The 12264-nt window shown below is 37.3% G+C and overlaps 2 protein-coding genes across 3 annotated transcripts in view; one reads left to right on the forward strand and one right to left on the reverse strand.

Annotated features, from left to right (window-relative positions):
* Nucleotides 1-5844: 5844 nt before the first annotated feature.
* Nucleotides 5845-6502, reverse strand: zgc:92591 (uncharacterized protein LOC436997 homolog). The gene is made up of 2 exons (XM_067606089.1): nt 6271-6502; nt 5845-6178 (listed from the first exon to the last, which is right to left on the reverse strand). The coding sequence occupies exons 1-2, from the start codon at nt 6433-6435 to the stop codon at nt 5942-5944; spliced, it is 402 nt and encodes a 133-aa protein (XP_067462190.1). The 5' UTR covers nt 6436-6502; the 3' UTR covers nt 5845-5941.
* Nucleotides 6503-6603: 101 nt separating this feature from the next.
* Nucleotides 6604-12264, forward strand: part of asic1c (acid-sensing (proton-gated) ion channel 1c) — a 107358-nt gene continuing 101697 nt past the window's right edge. The window contains exons 1-2 of one of the 2 annotated variants that reach the window (XM_067606084.1): nt 6604-6734; nt 8700-8752. In XM_067606084.1, the coding sequence (XP_067462185.1) occupies nt 6677-6734; nt 8700-8752 (111 nt within the window). In that variant the 5' untranslated portion in view covers nt 6604-6676. The remainder of the gene's footprint in view (nt 6735-8699; nt 8753-12264) is intronic. The other variant, XM_067606086.1, reaches the window with a different exon arrangement.

Raw genomic sequence — 12264 nt, forward strand, 5'->3', positions numbered from 1 at the left:
CTCTTGCTTTCTAACTACAGCACATGCTGTTTTTGGGGTGGCAGAACATGATTTCTGATTATACAGTATCATATTAAGACAGAACTTTAATGAGCAGCATATGGGAAGTTTGCTTACTTCAATTACAAGCCACATTTGAAAGATCATCATATAAAAATACAGTCTATTCTAGAGAGTATTTGGTGTGTTTATGGTTAATGTGAACGTTTACATGAACGTAATAGTTTATCTAAATGGGCAAGATTTTAAGCCTTTACAAGTCCAAGCAGGGTTTGCACTGTGACACTAAAAAAAAATCTAAATAGAGCTAAGTTAAGCATTTGGGTCAACTTTTAAAGTTAAATTTTGTCTTAAGATTTTTCTTACAGGAAGCGCAAACAAAAATACCCTATTTGCAAGCCCCTCTGTGTACAGTATGTGTTTGCAAAATGTCTCTTTTCTTCTCAGTATTTTTTTTCTTCTGTCATGAGCCTTAATGGATTTTGTGTATCCACACGGCTCCCTGCATTAGAACATTAGGCTGAATGACTGTCAACCGCTGTGTCACTCTGCCCCACGTGTAGTGTTCTGATGGCGGAGGGACGGCGCATAATTAAGCCTTTTAAGCCTACTCTCTAGGCATCTGACAAACATCTCTTTTGACGGATGGACCACCATTTTCCAGTGCTGGTAGAAATTCTACCCAGCAGCAAAAGGGATATTATAAAAATATTTTAACCCTCTAGACATTGTGGATCGGTATTTATGGCTTGCTATGGCTTTAGTTTTTGGGAGACTGATAAACTTGCTCTGATATTGAAATTAGTTGGACTGGATAGCCAATGTATTAAAAGTACACATATTTTAATGTCTGTTTATCTACCTCTGTGTTGGAGTCCATCAAGATGACTGTAAACTCTGTGGCAACAAGGTTTGCACCACAGGTGGAGAAATACATGATATTTGTGGAGAGGCTTTACCTTTTTTCCCCATTTGAAAACACAGAAGCATAGCTGCGTCTCATCTATACCTTAACGACTGTTCTGGTATGGAAATCAAGGTCATTTATTTTATGTTACAGTTTGGTAATAGATGCCACATTAAACTGAAGGCGAGTAAGAGTTTCAACTTTGAAAACACACATTACCAGAGAGAGACTAGGAATATTGTTTTTGCGGCTGTAGTACATCCTTTTAAATGATATACATAATGAGTTTATAATATGCATCTGGGCTACCTCCTCTCTACTTTGATGCCTTCCAAATGGCCCGGGTGTCATCAGCAAAACATGTAGGCACTTTCCCGCCTCATTGACTCCCAAATGTATTTTAAATATCATTCCTGGTAACGCAATTATTTAAAACGCTGAACTAAACACTTACTAATGGGGAAAAAGACAGCGACTTCAATAAATTCATTTCTCAAATGGTGGGCATTCATGTTTTGTTTTTTTTTGTTTTTTTTCCTCTGTGAAGCGGAGGCAACTCTGATGACAACAAAAAACATCAGCAGTGGTAACACCCCCTGCCCTCACAGGCCCCCTGTGGACATATTAAATCTTTGGTTTCTTCACATTACCCACCAGTAGCTGTTTCTGCGAGGTTTTCTGCATTGTGGTCAGCTGCCTTCCTCTCCCAAGGCGATAAGAGGCTGGACATCAGCAACAGCTCTGATGAAAGTGAGGCACTTCATTTATGCAATCATAGGCAATTAGTTCCCTCTGATTATGTGCCTCTTAATGCTGTTTTGAGTACTGTGGCACACAGTAATACAGAAAGAGATTAAACTATAGCCCTCCCTCCACACTGAGCAGTCATTTAATATACTGAGAACATAATGAAATGTACACAGTAATTACAGTAATATTAAATGCTAATGGGTTTGCAATTGGGTCTGTTGTTAGTTTAAGACAAAGTCAGTACACTCAAAGAAAGTCTAAGTTTAGAGAGAGCATAACCATGACGTCAGAGCACTCAATTATCCATCAGGTGTTTCTTATTTTAATGATTTATGTGTTATTTAATGTTATTAAAATCAGAAGAAGAGAGATTTTGTCTGTCGTATCGGAAATTCTGCACAGGCAAGAGAGCAATTAATATGCCATTTACAGATTTCAGCCTACATCAAGGGAGAAATAGGGTCTGAAGTTTGTATTCTGGTGATAGAATAACTGGGAGGTCACCATGGAAACATGATAAGAGATAATGAGCATGCTTAATTGGCCAGTGACATTATCTACAGGGAGGTTAGTTTGTGCATTTATGTATTTATTTACTGTTTCTGATTACATCTAGGCTTATCTTAATTTTCTTAACATCATGTTGACTATGTGGTCCATACGGACACATTAAGATAGACACACACAGTCTGCCTCAAGTCTTTGATGCCATTAAAGTGCCTTTGATAGCCCATCAACACTGGTTTACTTCCATATACATGGCTCATCAGAGTCCACAACAGGGCTTAGACAAGGAACTCTGTTTGCGAATCTCCCCCAGGTTTCATCACGATGCTTGAGATGTTGGTGGAGAACCTAAATGAATTTATAGAGCCCTGAATTGAACAGTAGCTCCAAACTATTCTGTGCTAGCATGATTACTTTTTCTGTACTCTTTCAGCTCTGAGCCCACTACCTATAATGTATTGTATCGGTCTTTGCAGATTCCAATTGTCTCTCAATGCACTGATCACCACGCAAATAGCCCTCTGTTTCATCATGACAATTGAGAGGTTCATATTTCAACCTAATAGTCCTGTATAACTTTAACCATCTATCACAACCTCATTTCATTGCGGTTGCAGTTAATACGCGCTTCCCTGCCAAGTGGAACATTTTCTAATGATGCACTCTCACACGAAAACAAGGCAAGCCAGCCCGGGCTCTGCATCACTCACTAATGCACCCATCCATAATGTGTTCCTAGCAGTCTGCCTAAAGGAGACAGCAATGACTACCACTAGGCACGGGCATGAAAGGGGTTATGGGGAAGGGTACAAGATACAAAACCTAAATGGCCATGATAATCATGAACAAAGTCACTGCCATCAAAGACTGTATCACCCTCATAATAACATCTGTAGATTTCATATCATTACCAGGAATACTGAGAAACATGCAAAATGGGCATCTCAACAATAACAATCAGCGGTGGGAGTCACATCCAAGTGCATTATCACGGAGAGCCTGGCTTTATAGGATGTTGATAAGGGTAGCCTAATAGGTGTATGTAAAGCCTGATGTAAACACCATCCTAATTAGAGAGACCTTTAGCAGTTCCTTCATTTTATGCAGATTGGACTGGTGCAACTGCTAGTGTCATTATTCTGTAATCAAGTACTATTCAGTTGACAGTGTCGTCTTTTAAAAACTTGATTAGGATGCATAACAAGGGTACAACGTTGCATTATTTCCTCTGTCAGTTTATAAATATGTCAATTCTTTAAAGCTAACTAAATAATGGATCTTGTCAGGGTTTGGGTGAAAGGCATCACATGCAAAAAAAGATAACTTTGAAAACAGACTGTCACAGTGTTATAAAATCGGTGTTAAACCAGTTTGTGCCTCTATCATCATTTTTACGTCTTTTATGATGATGATTACAATCAGGTCACAGAGCTATGCATCTGTTTTGCTCAAAAACCTAACTTTGAACAACTCTGCAGATGATTTGACACTTACCCCCGTTTTGAAGACATGTCTATGTAGGAGGGACAAAGGGAATTTAAATTAAAAATCAATTTATTAAAAAAAAAAAAGATTTATGGGCAACAAAGACTATTTCAAACAAGCTCCTAAAGTTGCGGTTTTATTGCACTTTATTGGGAATAACTGTGCAATTTAATGCAATCCAATACAACAGCGCTGCTATAAATTTCACTTTAACGAAGCTTATACATTTTCAGTTTTTGTTGACATTGTCAGAAAGGTGATCATTTTACTTTATGTTTATTACCGTGGTCTAGTAAGTGGTGATTGTGTAGCTACTGGAGTGCATTACATTGAATGGTGTTCCTAATATTTTGTCCACCCCGTTGACATCCATGAATGGAGCAAAATATTAGGAACACTTTTCAATATAATGCACTCCAAAACACCACACCATAATAATAAATAAAAAGTAGAATTATCACCTTTCTGACAATGTCAACGAAAACTGAAAATGTATAAAGTACGGAAAAGTAGAATTTATAGCAGAGCTGTTGCACTGGATTGCATTAAATTGCACAGGTGTTCCTGATAAAGTGCTCAGCGAGTGTATATTAATCCTACTTCTCATGGCTTTATTTATTACATTATATTTTATATCTAAAATGCAATAAAATGCAAAATGGATCAGGCTACATAATGTTCATATTTTTATTGCCAAGACCGACACTTCCGGTTGCCATCTTTGTTTACAGCCTAACTTTTGAAACGAGTTAGGTTAGACTTTTCTTTTATTGTGCTGCAAGTGAGATATTTTTGTTCCATTTGGATGAAATAATCATTTGGATATCTAGAAATGTCTTCAAAGCAGTGTTGTGTAAGTGTTGCCAAACAACCTGTAAGGGTTTTTCAATGTTTATGACAGTACGTCATCTTTCAGAAACAGGTGATGTTAAGCTTGAACATTATCTCTGTGAATGTCATTATCAAAGCAAACTTCTTGAATTAAAAAATGATGATTAGGTTAAATGCCAGGTAGTATGACCACAATAATGTAGCGTAATACCAATTAGCATTAACTTAGGTAAGAAAGTAACTTACACACCTGGTGTCTGAATCATTGCACAGGGATACATTCAGGAGACAACATACTAAAATCGACAAGAGAATAGCTGACTGACTGTTATACTTTGATCAAGCTCCAATTTGTTATCAATAACCTTTCAGCATCACAGTCACCTGTTTGATTCCACACCTGTGCAGATCTGGTTATTTGTGTCTTGTCAAGAAGCATAGGTACTGCCTTTACTATGAACTGACAAGAGTGGATGATGATGTACACACGTAGGGCAGGTATGGGGATTCAAAGCAAACCGGATCTGACATCATCACATTGTATTTTTCTCCGTCTGACTGACCCAAGTGAGACTGCTTTTGGATAACTGTGTCACCAGGCTACTAGAAGATGTGATGACTGAGGTGTTGTGATCAGCTAGCACATGACTGACAATAAAGGGGGGATTTGTATCTCATGTTAAAACACTTGATTTAAGTTTTTTGTTTTTCATCTTGGAGAAATGTGAAGATAGTTAAAACACAGGATCTTGGGGAAATGATCTGACTTCTTGGCTTGATATAAACATGTCTGTTTATTTCCAGTATGGCAAAAATGAGGTAGAAAAATTATATCTGCTTATCTTCTTTCCAAAGGCAGTCAAAAAGCACCTGACAGATAAATTAATCCATCAAAAATAACAATTAGCAAATGAGTGTATGTTAAATATTATTTGCAGTGTTACAGCACATACATGGCAATTGTCAAGTTGCACAATGTTGATATTTTCACTCAATATCAATTCCATAATGTATCTTTTAACATCTTATGTGTCTCTGTCTCTAATCCATAAATAAATCATATTTATGTGCACATTAACTAATTTATAAAATGAGCTACAGAATTTAAGTTGTGTGCTATAAATTACAGTTAACCTCAGACTCCATGTCTATTTCACATATGCAATTTGTGTTAACATGACATTCATGTGCTCCGGTTTATAGGCCTATTTATAAAAGGAAACTGACACCTTCTATGAATCAATGTGCCTGCAACATGACAGATGTGCAATTACACCATCTAGTGGTTAATACTAACATTTTATTGCTTGTTTCTATCTAAATATAAAAAGGGAAGCGGGGCTTTTAAAAAAAAAGAGAGAAAATGAGCTTTGTGCATTTATTGAAATCAAACAGCCAACAAAGCCACTGATGCACAGGTTTATTATCCGTGTCATGATAAAGTGGCGTTTGTTGACGTCTTCACTTGGAGCTGGTGTACTTTGTCACAGCTTTGGTGCCCTCAGATACGGCGTGTTTGGCCAGCTCTCCGGGCAGCAGCAGCCTCACTGCGGTCTGCACCTCCCTGCTGGTGATGGTGGCGCGTTTGTTGTACTGAGCCAGCCGGGACGCTTCTGTGGCGATTCTCTCAAACAGGTCATTGACGAACGAGTTCATGATGCTCATGGCCCTGCTCGAAATGCCGGTATCCGGATGAACCTTTGAAAACATGAGGGAGAAAAAAAGGGTTTACGAGAGTCAAACCAATGCAGTTAAAGCTTTTTTTTCTTCTTTTTCTCCCTCTTACCCACCTGTTTCAAAACTTTATAGATGTACATCGCGTAAGTCTCTTTTCTTTTGGCTTTTCTTTTCGCCTTTTTCTCAGTGGAACTCTTCCCTTTCTTTTTGGATATGTCATTAGTCATTTTGGAAACCTTGTAAGATAACTGAATCTTGACAATATTAAGTCTTAACATGCAGTTTAGGAATTATTATCCCAGTTTTCTGGCTCACAAGCTGCTGTTTATGTAGCATTGCGTTAATTAGTGACTAATTAAGCCCACCTGCTTCGTTTTTTGTTTTTTGGAGCGGATAGACTTGTGCTCTACTTAACGATACAGTTAATTGTGATTAGTAACCAGGACGCATGTGAACTTTATTAGTTTTCAAGGCAGGGTGCTTTTCGCTGTGTTTGTATTGCAGTCTTTCACGGTAGAAATGTCATTATTGACGTTTCATTTGCATCGTTTAAAGGCACATGATTTGCACATATTGGGTAAGTCCACTGGATGGCACACTTACACCAGTTTTTGGGCTGCATCGAAGCTTACAAAGTACAGCATAGTTGCATACGTAGTTTCCACTGTGGTCCACTGTAATCCCATGTTACTTGTAGCTCACAAAATATTTTAAACCTAGGGGTATATTTGAATATCATATCTTTTCCAGGGAAATGCTTTTGAGCTGCTTTCAGATAGATTAATATCTGCTTAAGCCACAATTATTAAACATAGATCCTTTGGTTTTGTGAGCAAAGCTTGATTAACAAACAAAGGTGATGTGCAAGTGGTTGGTTTTTGGCAAAATATAAGTTGGGATTTATTTTCAACTTATTCTCTCATCACATGAAAAATACACACACTATATATTAAATTTACAACCATTTTGCATCAATAAATGCACTGTTGTGGTAGTTGGTAGTGGAGGTGAGCCCTTAGTAGGTTTTTTTTTTCTCTCTCTCTCTCTGAGGCCCCCTAGTGGGTTCATCTGCCCTCTTGATGTGGTCAACAGAATTGGATTTCAGTCTCAGCAGGTGTTAGTATGCTGTCTGATAGGGCTTTTTATTCAGGCTGTTTCTTTGTTTAGTAGCAGTGTGTCTTTATCTCTAGGCTTGTGAGTTTGGTTCTGGACACTTTTATGTGTGGAGTATCCTGACAAATGTAAGATTTACATACTCATAATCGGGATAAAATGTGTCTCTCGAGGCTTTTTCCTTTTTCATTTTGGATAAAACGCTTAACATCTAAATTGACCCTGAGAGTGTGATTGTCCTAGTCTCGTAGTATAAAAGCATATTCAAGGACTGACTAGAACCATTTATTTTAAAACATGCCTGCATCTACTGACTTTTACCACACATACACACAATACTACTGACATACAGTAAAAGTAAAAGCCAATAATACAATTCAAAGATTTATCCATCTTGTCTGATGTTTGTGTGTGTGTGTGTGTGTGTGTGTGTACTGTAGTCCCTAGCTGCTCTATCACAGACGTTTTATCTGTTTGATTGATGAGATCGAAGGCGTAGGAAGGAATTGAACTCAAATTATACGTTTTATCATACACACACATCTCTCTAAATGGTAAAGCACTTTATCATGCTTGTTCATTTCTATCATACGCACAGTTGGGGCGGCCTTAAACATGCTACTGAGGTTCCACTGTGTTTTGAGATGATTAATAATCTTATGATAGCTAAGCATTGAATGTGATAAAGTTAGTGCAGCATCACACTCTATAAAGTAGGCTATTAAGGTCATAAAATATGAAGTTAATTGACAGCAGAGGTAAGGCAAACACCTAAAAGCTCTAATCGCTGGGGGTTTGCAGTAACAGTTTTATCATGGAAACGTTTTATGTTTTAAATGGCACTGAACTAATTATTTGAAACCTCTAGCAAGCTGCAGTTATTTAATTAAATGTGTTTATTTTCATTTTCACAAAACAAAGTGTAAAGAGACACATTTCTCTCTGCTCTGTTGTGAAATGTGCTCACAAAATACAAACAACCCTTCACTGGTAGTCTAAGCATTATAATATATATTCAGCCTGAGCAACATAAAATATTGTTTGTCTGCAGGTTTTACATCAAAGGCTTTCCCTAAAGCACTTTACTGACCATCTGATATTCTTCTAGATTCACTTAAACTTCTGCTTTTATCTATTTTTCTGTAAGATATGGATACATTTGTGTTGATCAGTGACACAGCGTTTGAGTATGTAATTAGTGCCAAACTGCCTTGTAGTACATTGCCACTGCTATGTAAAGGGTCTTGGACTTTTTCTTCCCCTCACAATTGTTCTCCACATGCCTACAGCAGATACAGTGCAGTAGATTACATATCAATAGGCCTTTATCCCAGACAGTGTTTTGGAAGGTCATTTGCACGAATTGCCACACACATTGAATAGCAGCCATTGGTTGTATTGTGAAGGCCATCTCTCTGTTGTTTGGCAGATTTCTGCTGTTTGGTTGTTTCATCTGTGAAGAGAAGATGGGGGGTAAAAAAGGTGAGTGTGTGTTTGTGCACATCTGCTACCTCACTACGTCTGTCTGACAGACACAGAAAAATAAAACTGTTCTGTTTCTCACAGCCTTTCATATCAACATATTGCCTGAGGCTACGGGGACTGTTTGTTTTATCTTTTTATTTCATCAGGGTTTGTAGCTTAATAAAACAAAGCATAGCTTGATATCTTCAGTGATTACTCTGTACTTGAGAAATGCACAGTCTTGTATGCAAATATACCAGTTTGTGTTTCTGTGAACAAACCTATAGTCAAGCTAAAGGGTTAGATGTTTGCCCCTAACTTAGTGTGCAATTCAAAACCTGAAGGACATCAAAGCATTCAGTAAAAATCTTAGCGGTAAAAAAATGTCTGTGATAATGTCCACATGAAGACAGGGTCACCAATATTCATTGCTGACCTACATACTAATGCAAAGGTGTTGTTTTTGATTTTTAAATGAGGCTACACTAATAATAACTACTGTAGACTGGAGTTGTACATGGCACATTTTGCTAAATTCCTTTACTTTTTTCCTAACTTGGATGCTGTTGAAAGTGCGCAAGCTGCTGAACACTGTGTAGGAGTGGTGTTGCTCCTTCATACTGGCAATTCACTATTCAGTGCAGTGCTGCATCTCTGCTACTCCTTCTTTAACTTCATGATGTATGTGCTGCTTATATGTTGGCTGCTTTTTCTGCAAGGTTCAGTTTCTATCATGGTTATCTGTCCTCTAAGGTACTTGCCAAATCTGCATAACTTGGGCATCAAAAGAATGACTTACTGTAATTGCTCCCTTTAGCGCTACATTATATCAGGGCAGTTTCCTTGTCAGAGGAATCTTTGCTGAAATGCAGTAATTACAGCGCATTACTTAATACCCAGCATCATTTAGATTCATATGGTGAGAGTAGCAACAGTAGTGCTGTACTGTATTCACTGAATTATATGATATGCATTATGGACCTGCCAGCCTAGACCATAAGGAGCATCCCACTAATCCAATGAAACTAATAACAATAACACATTTCATTCCTTCGGTTATCAGGATCCTGGGGTCAGTTAGTATTTCTGGTCGTGCTAGACATCTTAATGTGCATTATGGCAGATAAAGCTTTTGTGGATTGATAGAGAACACATTTGCTGGATGTGCAATATAGAAATCTCGTTTAAAGGATGGGTTCACAATTTTTCAAGTCTGTATTAAAACAACAGTCAGGTGCCCAAATGAGCATTGAAATAGGTCTTTCTTGCCATAATTGTTCCCCCTGTTCATACTGGCCATTAGAAGATCCCTTCATAATGCACTTACAATGTAAGTGATGGGGCCAAAATCCACAGTCCTCCTTGTGCAAAAGTGTATTAAAATGTTTATCTAAAGCTAATATGAAATTTCAGCCATCCAGATTGGTCAAATCAAGTAGATATCTTTCAACATTACAGTCTTTTTAGTGCCAAAGTCTCTCTTTTTATTACTATACTTCCACCGCAGCTCAACAGGGAAACTCAGACTGAGGAAACACAAAGATCTGAGTAGTTAGTATGAACAGGAGGAATAATTACAGCAAGGAAAACCTCTTTCAGTGTTCATATGGGCACCTGACTGTTGTTTTAAGACAGACTTGAAAAATTGTGAACCTATCATGCAAATCGAAATGTTAAGCTTTTATACTTACATATAAAATACTTACATATATAAGTATCAAATATATACTTATGTTCTAGAGTCTAGATTATCAAGACCCCCATTTATGTTTAGTGCTGTGTTAGACAGGCACACATATCAAACATTATTGTGATATAGCAAGTGAAAGCTCCTCACTCTTATCTAGGTTGCATTAGTGCCAAACCTCTAAATGTGACTGCATCTCTACAATGTTAAGCTGTTATTTCACTTTAAAAATATGTTGTCTTACATGTTAAATAAGATGCTCTTACAAATATATTTGGACCAGTTAACTTAACATATGTAGTCATAACTTTGTGTTAGTTACAGAGAAACAGACCTCAGTCACATAGTCCATGAGCCTGAGGTGTTTTAAACCTGAAATGTTTCAGAATATTAGTTGGTAGTTAAAAGTCAATTTCAAAGGCCCCAAAAGAAGAGAGTGCAGTGCTTAGCAGTGCCTCAAATATTAGCCCTCCCTATTAATATTCACTGCATTATGCTGTGCATTCTACCATCCGCTTGAAAGCCAATTACTGTTGAAAAGTCCACCACTTTCATCCTGCAATCTGCAACAACAGGCATGCCTGCTAGTATGAATTTGGAATTTAATTTTGGTAATTTTTACACAGGACATCATTTGCACAAATGTAAAGAGGAGAATGCAAATAAATGCAGCGTGTATTTGTTACTGAATATAGAAACTGAATCTCAGATGCAGATTTATGCAACAAAGACGACAACAATCACTATACTCTAATATTGACTATTAATGTGCAGGTTTATTTGCATGTTTGTTTCACAGAAGACAATTGAGTTATTCATCACAGCGACTGCTTTTATTACAACTACTTTTTTATTGAATTTAAAAAAACATTGTTCAGTCACTGTGAAACTTAAGTATCTATATAGTCTCAGTATTTCACCTCGCTTTTTCCTGTTAATGTCACATAAAAACTGAGGTAAGTTCTGATGGGACTCGTAATATCATGTCAGGTCAGGTGACCAACTCCACCACACTCTACAAACCTTTCAGCACCAACAGATAATCCTTATGAATGCTATTGTTGGCTTGCTTGCCTTCCTTGTAAATTTCTTTTCACTATTTTGGTTTTGCTACTAATATACATATGTATTCTTGAAGCCTACATCCTCAATCATGTTTTGTTTATTATACTTTACTATTAATGTTGAGTAGTGCGTGTAAACATTGTGCCAGTTCCATACTTAATTCAAAAGCGACTCCTTAGTAAATGGTTTTTAGTATGCCAGTCAGCAACATTGACTTTACCTGGCACTGTTTGTGAATGAAGACATATTAAAACTCAGTGAAGGTCTCATATGTTAAATGGGTACAGCATCATCCATCACTGTTAAGTGTTTTTTAGCACATTAATCATTGTCGGTATTAGACTGTGAATACAAAGGAGTGCAGCAGAATATTATACATTTTAAAGTATGGTAGAGTAGATAGCCGTGACTTAAGAGTAGACCGCTTTTGGAGTGCCCTGCGAGCCGAATGGTTACTTCGCATGACACACACGTTCCTGGTTCGATTCCAGTTAGGGACCTTTGTTACATGTCAAACTCATCTTGTTCTCCCCTTGTCTCCTGTCTGCCTCTTCAGTATCCTGTGTCCAATAAAGCAAAAAACTGCCAAATAAAAAAAAATCTTAAAAAAAAGATTAGACATTCAAACGTCTTAATCAAGTCAATTACATTTTGACAGGAAATGTAATTAGATATGTTTAAGTTGTCATGATGTTTTGAGTCATCAAAGTGAAACAGTCCTGTTCTGATGTTTAGCATGCACTGCTTTTGGGTTGAAGAGGCAATAAAATGTCTAGTG

The sequence above is a fragment of the Thunnus thynnus genome, chromosome 12 (genome assembly GCF_963924715.1).
Source record: "Thunnus thynnus chromosome 12, fThuThy2.1, whole genome shotgun sequence".
Classification (NCBI taxonomy): domain Eukaryota; kingdom Metazoa; phylum Chordata; class Actinopteri; order Scombriformes; family Scombridae; genus Thunnus; species Thunnus thynnus.